Raw genomic sequence first — 14,154 nt, forward strand, 5'->3', positions numbered from 1 at the left:
GGGCACACTGGATATGTGGAGCTTGTTCAAGGAACAGCTATTGCATGTTCTTGATAAGTACGTACCAGTCAGGCAGGGAGGAAGGGGTCGAGCGAGGGAACCGTGGTTTACCAAAGAAGTGGAATCTCTTGTTAAGAGGAAGAAGGAGGCCTATGTGAAGATGAGGCATGAAGTTTCAGTTGGGGCGCTTGATAGTTACAAGGAAGCGAGGAAGGATCTAAAGAGAGAGCTGAGACGAGCAAGGAGGGGACATGAGAAGTCTTTGGCAGGTAGGATCAAGGAAAACCCAAAAGCTTTCTATAGGTATGTCAGGAATAAAAGAATGACTAGGGTAAGAGTAGGGCCAGTCAAGGACAGTGGTGGGAAGTTGTGTGTGGAGGCTGAGGAGATAAGCGAGATACTAAATGAATACTTTTCGTCAGTATTCACTCAAGAAAAAGATAATATTGTGGAGGAGAATGCTGAGACCCAGGCTATTAGAATAGATGGCATTGAGGTGCGTAGGGAAGAAGTGTTGGCAATTCTGGACAAGGTAAAATAGATAAGTCCCCGGGGCCGGATGGGATTTATCCTAGGATTCTCTGGGAAGCCAGGGAAGAGATTGCTGAGCCTTTGGCTTTGATTTTTAGGTCATCATTGGCTACAGGAATAGTGCCAGAGGACTGGAGGATAGCAAATGTGGTCCCTTTGTTCAAGAAGGGGAGTAGAGATAATCCCGGTAACTATAGGCCGGTGAGCCTAACGTCTGTGGTGGGTAAGGTCTTGGAGAGGATTATAAAAGATACGATTTATAATCATCTAGATAGGAATAATATGATTAGGGATAGTCAGCATGGTTTTGTGAAGGGTAGGTCATGCCTCACAAACCTTATCGAGTTCTTTGAGAAGGTGACTGAACAGGTAGACGAGGGTAGAGCAGTTGATGTGGTGTATATGGATTTCAGTAAAGCGTTTGATAAGGTTCCCCACGGTCGGCTATTGCAGAAAATACGGAGGCTGGGGATTGAGGGTGATTTAGAGATGTGGATCAGAAATTGGCTAGTTGAAAGAAGACAGAGAGTGGTAGTTGATGGGAAATGTTCAGAATGGAGTTCAGTTACGAGTGGTGTACCACAAGGATCTGTTCTGGGGCCGTTGCTGTTTGTCATTTTTATAAATGACCTAGAGGAGGGCGCAGAAGGATGGGTGAGTAAATTTGCAGACGACACTAAAGTCGGTGGAGTTGTAGACAGTGCGGAAGGATGTTGCAGGTTACAGAGGGACATAGATAAGCTGCAGACCTGGGTTGAGAGGTGGCAAATGGAGTTTAATGTGGAGAAGTGTGAGGTGATTCACTTTGGAAAGAATAACAGGAATGCGGAATATTTGGCTAATGGTAAAATTCTTGGTAGTGTGGATGAGCAGAGGGATCTCGGTGTCCATGTACATAGATCCCTGAAAGTTGCCACCCAGGTTGATAGGGTTGTGAAGAAGGCCTATGGTGTGTTGGCCTTTATTGGTAGAGGGATTGAGTTCCGGAGCCATGAGGTCATGTTGCAGTTGTACAAAACTCTAGTACGGCCGCATTTGGAGTATTGCGTACAGTTCTGGTCGCCTCATTATAGGAAGGACGTGGAAGCTTTGGAACGGGTGCAGAGGAGATTTACCAGGATGTTGCCTGGTATGGAGGGAAAATCTTATGAGGAAAGGCTGATGGACTTGAGGTTGTTTTCGTTAGAGAGAAGAAGGTTAAGAGGTGACTTAATAGAGGCATACAAAATGATCAGAGGGTTAGATAAGGTGGACAGCGAGAGCCTTCTCCCGCGGATGGAGGTGGCTAGCACGAGGGGACATAGCCTTAAATTGAGGGGTAATAGATATAGGACAGAGGTCAGAGGTGGGTTTTTTACGCAAAGAGTGGTGAGGCCGTGGAATGCCCTACCTGCAACAGTAGTGAACTCGCCAACATTGAGGGCATTAAAAAATTTATTGGATAAGCATATGGATGATAAGGGCATAGTGTAGGTTAGATGGCCTTTAGTTTTTTTTCCATGTCGGTGCAACATCGAGGGCCGAAGGGCCTGTACTGCGCTGTATCGTTCTATGTTCTATCCCCACTACTTGCCTTCAAACAACCGCGCAATCTCAAACAGACCATTGTTTGCAGCAAACTACCCAACCTTCAGAACAACGACCACGACACCACACAACCCTGCCATGGCAATCTCTGGATATTGACATGGATACCACCATTACACATGAGAACATCACCCACCGGGTACGTGGTACATACTCGTGCGACTCGGCCAACGCCGTCTACCTCATACGCTGCAGGAACCATAGAATCATAGAATTTACAGTGCAGAAGGACGCCATTCGACCCATCGACTCTGCACCGGCTCTTGGAAAGAGCACCCCACCCAGGCCCACATCTCCACCCAATTTCCATAACACAGTAACCCCACCCAACACTAAGGGCAATTTTGGATACTAAGGGCAATTTAGCATGGCCAATCCACCTAACCTGCATATCTTTGGACTGTGAGAGGAAACCGGAGCACCCGGAGGAAACCCACGCATAAGAGGGGAGAACATGCAGACTCCGCACAGTGACCTAAGCCGGGAATCTAACCTGGGACCCTGGAGCTGTGAAGCATTTGTGCTAACCACTATGCTACCGTGCTGCCCAAAGGATGCCCATGAAATGATGTCCCTCGGCGTGGTATATTGGCGAGACCATGCAGACGCTGCGACAACGGATGAACGGGCATTTCGCTACAATCGCCAGGCAGGAATGTTCCCTTCGAGTTGGGAAACACTTCAGCAGTTAAGGGCATTCAGCCTCTGATCTTCAGGGTAGCGTTCTCCAAGGCAGCCTTCAGGACACGCGACAACGCAGAATCGCCGAGCAGAAACTTATAGCCAAGTTCTGCACACATGAACATGGCCTCAACCGGGACCTTGGATTAATGTCGCATTACATTCACCCCCCACCATCTGACCTAGGCTTTCAAAATCCTACCAACTCTCCTGGCTTGAGACAATTCACACCTCTTTAACCTGGGATTGTCCCTCTCCCCACTTGCTCCATCTGGAGCTGTAAAGACTTAATTACCTGTAAAGACTCGCATTCAAAGTATCGTCTTGCATCATTGACTTTGTCTACATATATGTTTCTGGAACCCACCTCTTCATTCACCTGAGGAAGGAGCTGTGCTCCGAAAGCTAGTGATTCGAAACAAACCTGTTGGACTTTAACGTGATGTTGTAAGACTTCTTACTGTTGTCACCCCAGTCCAATCCAGCATCTCCACATCGTATCTCCTACAAGTGATGATCTAACCACTGCCCCTTGACATTCAATGGCATTACCATTGCTGAATCCCCAACAATTAACATCCTGGCATCCTGGGGGTTACCATTGATCAGAAACTGAACTGGACTGACCACATTAGCAGTATGGCAACCAGGGCAGGTCAACAGCTGGGAAACATACGATGAATAACTCACCTCCTGACACCCCCCCCCACCCCCCAAAGCCTGCCCACCATCTGCAAGGTACAATTCAGGAGTGTAATGGAATAATCTAATCGCCTGGATGAGTGCAGCTCCAACAACACTCAAGAAGCTCAACACTATCCAGGACAAAGCAGCCCCGTTTGATTGCTCCCCCTTGTGTACCGCAGTAACTTACCCAAGTTCCTGAGACAGCACCTTCCAAACCCAAAACCACTACCATCTGGAAGGACAAGAGCAACACATACCTGGGAACAACACCACCTCCTTCACTGTTGCTGGGCAACATCCTGGAATTCCCTCCTTAACAGCACACCAAGGACTGCTGCGATTCAAGAAGGTAACTCACCACCACCTTCTTAAGGGCAACTAGGGATTGGCAATAAATCCTGGCCTAACCAGCGGCACCCAAAACCCCGAAATGAACTTTTTAAAAACTGTTCAAGGAGGAGGAAGCTGCAGCAGTGGAGCCTACATCAGAAGACCAGAAGTCAGCTGGTGAGGATGGAGGGCCAGCCACCCAACAGGTCGAGTTGGAGGTGGGAAGGAGGCACTGCATTAGGCCTCGTGTGTACCGGCAGTGCCTGTAATTCGAGGACCTGCCGGACCGGGCATGCAGTTGAAGACTGCGGCTGAGCAGAGACAGGTCGACATATCTGCCAGAGCATGGCACACAGGGCACCATCGGGAATGGGGGAGGACACACACTCCCAGTGGCCATCAAGGTGACAGTTGCCCTGATCCTTTACACCACAGGGTCCTTCCAGGCACTGAATGGAGACCTGTTCGGGGTCTCACAGAGCTTGGTGCACAGGTCCATCTGCACCGTCACAGAGGCCCGATATGCCCGGTCACCACAATATATCAATTTCAATGTGCACCGAACCCACCAGGATGCCTGGGCAGCAGAGTTGGCTGCCATCGCTGAGATGTCCCGGGTCCGGGGTAGTCGACGGGATTTATATCTCCCTACGAGCACCTGCAGATGACAGGTCTGTATTCACAAACCAAAAGGGGTTCCACTCGATGAATGCACGACTGGTGTGTGACTATGAGATGCCTTCAGCCTGTCACACTCAAAGGTCCGTAGCTTCTTCGAGGTGCCCCTCCCTTCCTCCGGGGGAGGGACGGTGGCTCCTGGGCAACTGAGGTTATCCGCTTCGGTCTTGGCTGATGGCTCATATCTGGAGGCCACAGATCAGCGCGGAGACCGGGTAAAAAGATCCCTATTCCATGACCAAGGGTGTGATTGAGTGGTGTTTCGGCATCATGAAGATGCGGTTCAGTGACTGGACCGCTCTCGAGGGGGCCTCCAGTGCAGCGCGAGGAGGGTCTCCCACATCGTGGTGACCTGTGGCGTCCTCCACAACATTGCACAGAAGAGGGGCAATGTGCTGGAGGAGGAGGATGTTATCAGGTCTCGTCTGATGAGGAGGATGCAGAGGAAGGCCAGGATGGGCAAGACTTGGGGTCTGGGCAGGCACAAGAGGCCAAAGAACATGTGCGCCTGGACCGACATGCACAGAATTCTCTTATCGCCTCTAAGTTCACTGACTGGGGGCCTGGCCAGCGGCACAGCCAGCCTATCCCACCCCACTATCTCTGTTTCAAAGACTATGTCCCCACGCCGACATGAAAAATGTGGTCTTTTACTCCAGAAAAACTGGTGCCAAAAGGCCACAGATTCACAGCCTAGTTGGGGAGTAGCAGGCAGCTGTCGTTGGAGCTCGCAGCTCCAGATGCCAATGCAGACCCCCGCACTTCCGGGTCAGAGGCCGCGCATGAGCACGGCGGACTCAGACCGCGGACCTGGACCGCGGAAATAGTGCCGCGCATCCGACTCGGACCACTCGCACAATAAAAGCCAAGACCCGAATGAGGCCCACCCCTGTCCTCCGATCGGCCTGCCCTGACTGGTGGCTGTGGCCTGAGTTCGCAGCCGCCTCACGAGTATCCCGAATGGCAGAACCAGATTAGATCCATGGCATCAGGAATTTGGCCGGTCGGGGGTGGTTAATAGCGGGGCGGGCCTCTGGCAATAGCCTCTGGCAGTGAATAATCTGTGTGGCATACTCCCCGAGTACGCCCCCTTTAGGACAGCGGAGAATCACCAAACCGCCGCCGATCCCGATTTCATGTGAAAATAGGATTCTCCGACCCGTCACCAAACGCGATTTCGGCGTCAGGGTGCGGAGAATCCAGCCCCCTGTCCTCACTGACTGTTTCAGTAATAGATCAATTGTGATATTCCCCCCATTCTCTTCTTCCCATTCCTCTGTGACCTCACCCCTTCCTCATCTCTGTTAACTTCCTCAACCCCACAATCCTCAGGTCTCTGCACATCTCAGATTCTGCCTACTTTGTCCATACCTCAGTTTCCATCACCACCATTGGCGGCCACGCTTTCAGCTTCCTCGGCCTTGAAGCTGTGGAATTCCTTGCCTAAACCTCTCTGCCTCACTCCCTGTCTCGAATATCAAATATTGTTTGATCTCTCCTGTGAAGTACTTCTGTTCTATAAAGGTGCAAAAATACAAATTATTGTCGCTCAATCTCAGGATGTTGAGTGGAATTTAATCGGTCTGTGCTCCTGAATAGCCCTTTTACTCACTTGTCCGAAGTTTTGGATTCTTTTAATGTAACCTGAACTCTGCTGGTTTTTCGCTCCTAGGAAACAAAATAGACACCAGATCAATCAAAATGAAGCATCTAACGGCGTCTCTTTGACAGAGGTGACCTGTCGAGGTGAAGCACGGGGCCTTGTGACAACAGCACCTGAGCATCAGGATGGAGCGGCTGGAGAACAAGACCTTCTGAGGAATGGGATTGTCCAGATTCCACTGCACTGAGCCTGGGTCAGGGAGGGGAAAATCAGCCCAGTTTTGTGGATAGTGAGTGATTCCTGGTGGGTAGTCCACCACATGGCTAAGAGCTTGTCTGGGTCAGTCAGACAGAGTAACCACACTTACGTTAGCAGAGAGTCGAACTCACAGAGAACTGTGCCAACTGTGCCATCCTCCCCGTGTGTGCGTGGGTTTCCTCCGGGTGCTCCGGTTTCCTCCCACAGTCCAAAGATGTGCAGGTTAGGTGGATTGGTCATGCTAAATTGCCCTTAGTGTTCAAAATTGCCATTAGTGTTGGGTGGGGTTACTGGGTTATTGAGATAAGGTGGAGGTGTTGACCTTGGGTCGGGTGCTCTTTCCAAGAGCCGGTGCAGACTCGATGGGCTGAATGGCCTCCTTCTGCACTGTAAATTCTATTACAGTAGTCCCCCGTTATACCGCGCTCCGCAATACCGCGGTTCGCGATATACCGCGGGGGGGCTTATGGACCCCAACTGTCAGTTGTGTCAATTTCAGCGTTGGCTGATTATTTCAGTGAGAGCAGCTTCCCTCTCTGGATCAAAGTGAGCCAGCCGCTGAAATTGACACTGCCGGCTGCTCTCTCCCTCCAATCAGAAACATTAAATCTTAAAAGTTGGATTGGAGGGAGAGAGCAGCCGGCAGTGTCAATTTCAGCGGCTGGCTCACTTTGATCCGGAGAGGTAAGCTGCTCTCTCACTGAAACAATCAGCCGGCCGCTGAAATTGACACTGCCGAGGGGGGGGGCGGGTGTTGGGGGGGAGAAGAGGGGGGGGCGGGTGTTAGGGGGGCGGGTGTTGGGGGGGGAGAAGAGGGGGGGCGGGTGTTGGGGGGGGAGAAGAGGGGGGCGGGTGTTGGGGGGGGGGGAGAAGAGGGGGGGCGGGGGTTGGGGGGGAGAAGAGGGGGGGCGGGTGTTGGGGGGGAGAAGAGGGGGGGCGGGTGTTGGGGGGGAGAAGAGGGGGGGGCGGGTGTTGGGGGGGAGAAGAGGGGGGGCGGGTGTTGGGGGGGAGAAGAGGGGGGGCGGGTGTTGGGGGGGAGAAGAGGGGGGCGGGTGTTGGGGGGGGAGAAGAGGGGGGGCGGGTGTTTGGGGGGGCGGGTGTTTGGGGGGGCGGGTGTTGGGGGGGAGAAGAGGGGGGGCGGGTGTTGGGGGGGAGAAGAGGGGGGGCGGGTGTTGGGGGGGAGAAGAGGGGGGGCGGGTGTTGGGGGGGAGAAGAGGGGGGGCGGGTGTTGGGGGGGAGAAGAGGGGGGGCGGGTGTTGGGGGGGGAGAAGAGGGGGGGGGGGTGTTGGGGGGGAGAAGAGGGGGGGGGGGTGGTGGGGGGGGAGAAGAGGGGGGCGGGTGTTTGGGTGGGGGAGCGGGTGTGGGGGAGACCCCCCTGTGGGTGTGGGGGAGACCCCCCTGGGGTGTGGGGGAGAGAGGGTGGACCTGCGGGGGTTGGGGGAGAGAGGAGGGCCCTGCGGGTGTTGGGGGGGAGAAGAGGGGGGGCGGGTGTTGGGGGGGGAGAGGAGGGGGGCGGGTGTTGGGTGGGGGAGCGGGTGTGGGGGAGACCCCCCTGTGGGTGTGGGGGAGACCCCCCTGGGGGTGTGGGGGAGAGAGGGTGGACCTGCGGGTGTTGGGGGAGAGAGGAGGGCCCTGCGGGTGTTGGGGGAGAGAGGGGGGCCCTGGGGGGTTGGGGGACGGGGGAGGAGGGGGGGGAGGGGACGGGGGGGGGGGAGGGGGCGAGCCGGAGGGTGTGGGGAGGGGGCGAGCCGGAGGGTGTGGGGGGACAGGGGGCGAGCTGGACGCTGTGGGGGAGAGCAGGAGGGTGTGGGGGAGAGGGGGAGAGGGGGAGAGGGAGCGAGCCGGAAGGTGTGGGGGGAGAGGGGGCGAGCTGGACGCTGTGGGGGAGAGCAGGAGGGTGTGGGGGAGAGGGGGAGAGGGAGCGAGCCGGAAGGTGTGGGGGGAGAGGGGGCGAGCTGGACGCTGTGGGGGAGAGCAGGAGGGTGTGGGGGAGAGGGAGCGAGCCGGAGGGTGTGGGGGGAGAGGGGAGAGGGGGCGAGCCGGAGGGTGTTGGGGGGGGAGAGGGGGCGAGCCGGAGGGTGTTGGGGGGGGAGAGGGGGCGAGCCGGAGGGTGTGGGGGGAGAGGGGTCTAGTTGGAGGATGTGGGGGGAGAGGGGGCGAACCGGAGGGTGTGGGGGGAGAGGGGTCTAGTTGGAGGATGTGGGGGGAGAGGGGGCGAGCCGGAGGGTGTGGGGGAGAGGGGTCTAGTTGGAGGATGTGGGGGGAGAGGGGGCGAGCCGGAGGGTGTGGGGGAGAGGGGGCGAGCCGGAGGGTGTGGGGGGAGAGGGGGCGAGCCGGAGGGTGTGGGGGGAGAGGGGGCGAGTCGGAGGGTGTGGGGGGAGAGGGGGCGAGCCGGAGGGTGTTGGGGGGAGAGGGGGGCGAGTCGGAGGGTGTGGGGGGAGAGGGGTCTAGTTGGAGGATGTGGGGGGAGAGGGGGCAAGCCGGAGGAAAAAAAAAGAAATTGACACTGCCGGCTGCTCTCTCCCTCCAATCAGAAACATTAAAACTTAAAAGTTGGATTGGAGGGAGAGAGCAACGGGCAGTGTCAATTTCAGCGGCCGGCTGATTTCAGTGAGAGCAGCTTCTCCGGATCAAAGTGAGCCGGCCGCTGAAATTTTAATTGGATCCACGATGGGGGTTTTAAATTTATTTAAAAATCTATGCTAGCACTTCCCATTGTGAGTCTACGGGGGTCTGACCTCTCCCCCCGCCCCCCCGTAGACTCACAATGGGAAGCGCATGCATAGATTTTTAAATAAATTTAAAACCCCCATCATGGATATCCGCGGCTCGGATACAACGCGGGTGGCTGTCTTGGACCCCAACACCCGCGTTATAAAGGGGGACTACTGTAGTTCAATAAACTTGATTGAATTAACTTCAAGGTCTGGAGTACCTTTCTTCTGATCTAATCTGCATCCAGTTGCAGCCAGTGTTAGACCAGTGTACCTAATACGATACCTTCCTCAGCAAGAACATGAGAATAACTGTTCACACATCAAGGGAAGACAACAGCAAACAATATGTAACAGAGGTGAGGTGAGAGTGCCTGTCCTTGACATCAATGCAGTATTTGACTTCAGTGTAGCATCAGGGAGCCTTAGAAAAACTGGAGTCAATGGGAATCAGGGGGAAAACTCTCCGCTGGTTGGAATCAGAGCTGTCACAAAGGAAGATGATTGTGGGTGTTGGAGATTAATCATCTCAGCTCCAGGATATCACTACAGGAGTTCCTCAGGGTAGTGTCCTCGGCCGAACCATCTTCAGTTGCTTCAGCAATGACCTCCCTTCCATCATAAGGTCAGAAGTGGAGATGTTTGCAGGTGACTGCACAAATAATGGGTGGCACAGTGGTTAGCACGTTTGCTTCATAGCGCCAGGGACCCAGGTTTGATTCCAGGCTTGGGTCACTATGCTCAATCTGCACGTTCTTCCCGTGTCTGCGTGGGTTTCGTCCGGGTGCTTTGGTTTCCTTCCACAAAGTCCCTGAAGACATGCTGGTTAGGTGAATTGGACATTCTGAATTCTCCCTTCAGTGTACCCGAAGAGGCACCGGAGTGTGGCGACGAGGGAATATTCACAATAATTTTATTGCAGTGTTAATGTAAGTGTAGTTGTGACACTAATAAAGATTATTAATATTATGAAGCAGTCCACCTCCCTGACTTGGAAATATATCGGCCGTTCCCTCACCGTCACTGGTTCAAAATCTTGGAACGCCACCCAAACAGCACTGTGAGTACCTACACCACAGGGACTGCAGCGGTTCAAGAAGGCAGCTCACTACCACCTTCTGAAGGGCAACTAGGGATGGGCAATAAATGCTGGCCTAACCACATAAATTAATATTTTAAAAAATGTTTCCTGATTACAGTGCAGCCTGTTCTACATTGGGGAAATCTTAATGGGCGACCACTTTGTGGAACAACTCCATTCAGTCCACAATCTTGACCTCCATTTTAATTCTCCACCTTCTTCTCACTCTGACATCTTTGTCTTTAGCCTCTTGTTTCAATGAAGCTGAATGTCAGCTTGAGGAAGAGAGGGCGGGATTCTCCCCTACCCAGTGGCACGGGGGTCCCGGTGCCGAGGAGTGGCATGTACCACTCCGGCGTCGGGCCGGCCCTGAGGTGCGGAATCCTCCCCACCTTCAGGGGTTAGGCCGGCACTGGAGAGGTTTGTGCCGCGCCGGCTGGCGGGGAGGAGGCTTGGCGCCACATCAACCGGTGCCAAAGGGCCTCCGCCAGCCGCCGTAAGTTGGCGCATGCGCGGGAGCACCAGCGGCGCTGGCGTCACCAGCGCATGCACAGGGGGAATCATCTCCGCATCGGCCATGGCGTAGGACCACACCAGCCGAAGCGGAGGAATAGAGTTCCCCCACAGCACAGGCCCGCCTGCGGATCGGTGGGCCCCGATCGCGGGCCAGGCCACCATGGGGGCAACTCCTCGGGCCAGATCTCCCCGCACCCCACCAAGAACCACTGTTTTTGTGCCTAAAATAGCAGCTCCTTTTCGCCCATCTCCCGTTCCCCGAACGCACGCTCTCTTCCTGCCTTGCAAGAAGTCTTACAACACCAGGTTAAAGTCCAACAGGTTTGTTTCACACACTAGCTTTCGGAGCACCGCTCCTTCCTCAGGTGAATCTGAGAAGCTGTGCTCTGAAAGATAGTGATTTGAAACAAACCTGTTGGACTTTAACCTGGTGCTGTAAGACTTCTTACTGTGCTCACCCCGGTCCAACGCCGGCATCGCCACATCTTCCTGCCTTGTCACTGGATGATCAGACAGCCAATAAGCAGCCACCCACGTGGCTTGAACAGCCATGCTCACCCACTAATTAACAGCGAGACACAGTCCCGCAAAGCATTGATTGGTGGAGCCTCAGCTTGCGCCCTCTTTCCCTAACTTGATCCTGAGCTCGGGTTGAACTCGAGATTGACTGGTTGGAGGGAAAAAGTTAGCGTGCGTTGAGGGCCCATGATTGGTCAGCAGACTCTAGACCTGCCACTGGCATGAGCAGAAACGGTTGGAGGAAAAAACGGTTAAACCAATTTGAAACTGGTTCGGCAGGTGAAGGGTCAACTTCAGAAAATTCAGTTTATCAGGTTGTTGTAGCCACCGGGATGGTCACTTCCAGAATACAAAATGGATGTTTTCAAAGACTATAGGGAACAATGGACAATGCTAAGAAAGCAGGCAGCACAGAGCCTGTATGCGTATTGGAACCTCAACCCCCAGACAAGACTGAAACTGTAAGGCAATTAGCATATTGATGGCCCATCCCCGGGAACAAAGGACTGGCATTCAAGTAACTGTTGCTAAGGCAGACACCCCGGCGCCAGAAAGACTCAAACAAAGCAAGGCCAATGGCCACCAAAGACACCCCCAGCCATCAGGGCACCCACCCCTTTATTGGTCAAGATCAATACGAGTGATCAAGATACAGCCCAATTAATCGGGGCCAAGTTCAAGGCCCGTCCAAAAGTGCGCGAAGCCCCTTTGGGTATAAGAAGAAGCCCCCGAGGGAGAATCGCTTTCTTGGACTCGGCTCTCGAAATGGAGAGACCCGTCCACCAGCTGCACCAGAAGCAGTAAGTCCAAGGTCAACGCTCGCCATCAGACAGACGACCTTAGCTGTTCTCCTGTTACCTCTTCGTACTCAACGGCCTCATATCCGAACAATGGCCATTGTTCCTCTGATTGAGTGGGCACCCGAAGTTAAGTATAGGCTTTAGCATTAGAGATAGTTTGGTTTTTGGTATTTTATGCATGAGTAGATATTACTGTGTGTGCAAATAAATAGTATTGACTGCGAACTAACTAACTGGTGCATTGGTTCTTTGGTCAGTATTCGGGTTTGAACCTTGTGGCGGTATCGAAAGATACCTGGCGACTATAGAGCAAACATAATTGGGATTAAGGAAGGCAACCATATTGACCGCTGTATTTAGAACCAGATAAACAGAGCAACATTTACTGGCGACTACTGATGGGACTCGGCCTAGAAGTGGCCTAGTTACTCCGAGAGAACCCAGAATTTGAATTAGGATCCAATTGGAAACAGAAAAAACAACAAATGTAAGACCAATACTGATCAAGCCATCAAGATTCAGAAGTGTGTTATTTGCATGCGTACTAACAGGGATATAAGGTAAACCTGAGAGATTTTGTTGCGTAAAACTTTCGGGAGTTTTGTAGGCCGGAAATTAGTGTAAGCCATACCCGTGTCTACATCACCACTTTATCACCCCCTGTTCCAAATTCAGTAGAGACCCCAGAGATGGAGAGAAAAATTTCAATGAAGGCAATGGAACGCCTTATGAACCCCCAAGAATTCGAGGTCGCAGCGACCAGTAGAGTAGGACAATGTCCCTTATGGGAAGAGGAAATCAGAAAGTGCATCAAAGGGAAAGGATGGCTCCTTTGGAGCGAATTCTGAGCGAATGATGAAACAGGTCCCGGATGTATAGGGCACACTTGGTGGGAGAACCTGTCAGAGATTCACAAGAAGAGCTTGGGGAAAGCTCGCAAGCCGATGGCAATCGTGTCCTGCTTGGCACAATTGTGAGGCACAGAGGAGGTCGTTAGGACACTCCGTAGAGAGATTGAGGAGAGAGACAGGAATAGTTACGGAGATGTGAGCGAATATGAGAGAGAGAACAGGGAACTGAGAGAGCAGTTAGCGGCGAGGGACAAAGAGGTGGCTGATGCCATCGGGCACACCAATCTTGTCTCACCCATTTGAGTAGTTTTCAGACCCAATATGATAAGGCCTACCAAGACACGCAACGCGCGGTCTTGGTAAGACAGGATACCGAACAACAGGTTGAGCAGTTGCAGAAACAGTGTCACAATTTAAAAGCAGCCCTACGAGCACTCCACACTTCCATGATGGAACAAAGGCAGAGCTCAATAGGCCACGCAAAGTGCCGGAAGCAAATTGCAAAATTGCAATCTCTGCTTTCTGTTCAGAATGGGTTCCAGAGCACGTTTGGACCTCAATTAGACCAAGAAAATGGCCCCGATTGGCAGGAGCTAAAATAGACTGCCCATCGATATGTACATGGCACACGTACACATGAAAAACCCCAGAAACGAAAAGCACCCCAACCCCCGACTGCACAGGCAGAACACAGCCCTATGAACCCTGTAACCACACAGCGCAGGGCCACAACAGACGGAGACCCAGATTTCCTATACACCACCCCATTAACCGTCACTCAATTAAAGGACGCGTGTGAGAAAATTACACCGTTCCTACCCACATCGGACCCCCACCAGTCCTTTGCGAGAGTAAAACAGCAGGTGACCATGTGCAGCCTGGATGAAAAGGAGCAAGTGAAGCTCTCAGTTTTGAGCCTTGACCCCTCAGTTGTGGCAGCCCTTCCCGACCCACAGAATGTAGGAGGAGGCACATTCAAAGAAATGCACACAGCGATCCTAGACGCGATCGGCTATAACAAAGGAGACCCCATAGAAGGCCTAAACAAGTGTAGGCAAAAGAAGACAGAGCACCCCACAGCGTTTGCTGGACGCTTGTGGATACATTTTACTGCGGTGTTCGGAGAGTTAGCCCGCGCTCATTTGTCCCCAGATAATATGGCCAAATGGGCCCACATCCTTGTCTCTCATGCGACAGATGTAGGACAGAGAGCTTGCACAAATTACGACCCCTCAGATGAGGCCCACAACGAGAAATGGGTTTTGAAAGGATTGTCCCACACCTGGGAATAGTCCATGCAGGAAAAATCAGCATATGG

General features: G+C 53.2%; 1 protein-coding gene across 2 annotated transcripts in view; it reads left to right on the forward strand.

The window, feature by feature from the left end:
- Positions 1-6,509, forward strand: part of LOC119975260 — a 137,425-nt gene extending 130,916 nt beyond the window's left edge. For both annotated transcript variants that reach the window (XM_038814952.1, XM_038814954.1), the window contains one exon: positions 6,167-6,509. In XM_038814952.1, coding sequence (XP_038670880.1) covers positions 6,167-6,344 — 178 coding nt within the window. In that variant the 3' untranslated portion in view covers positions 6,345-6,509. The remainder of the gene's footprint in view (positions 1-6,166) is intronic.
- Positions 6,510-14,154: the final 7,645 nt, after the last annotated feature.

The sequence above is a fragment of the Scyliorhinus canicula genome, chromosome 12, assembly GCF_902713615.1.
Source record: "Scyliorhinus canicula chromosome 12, sScyCan1.1, whole genome shotgun sequence".
NCBI lineage: Eukaryota > Metazoa > Chordata > Chondrichthyes > Carcharhiniformes > Scyliorhinidae > Scyliorhinus > Scyliorhinus canicula.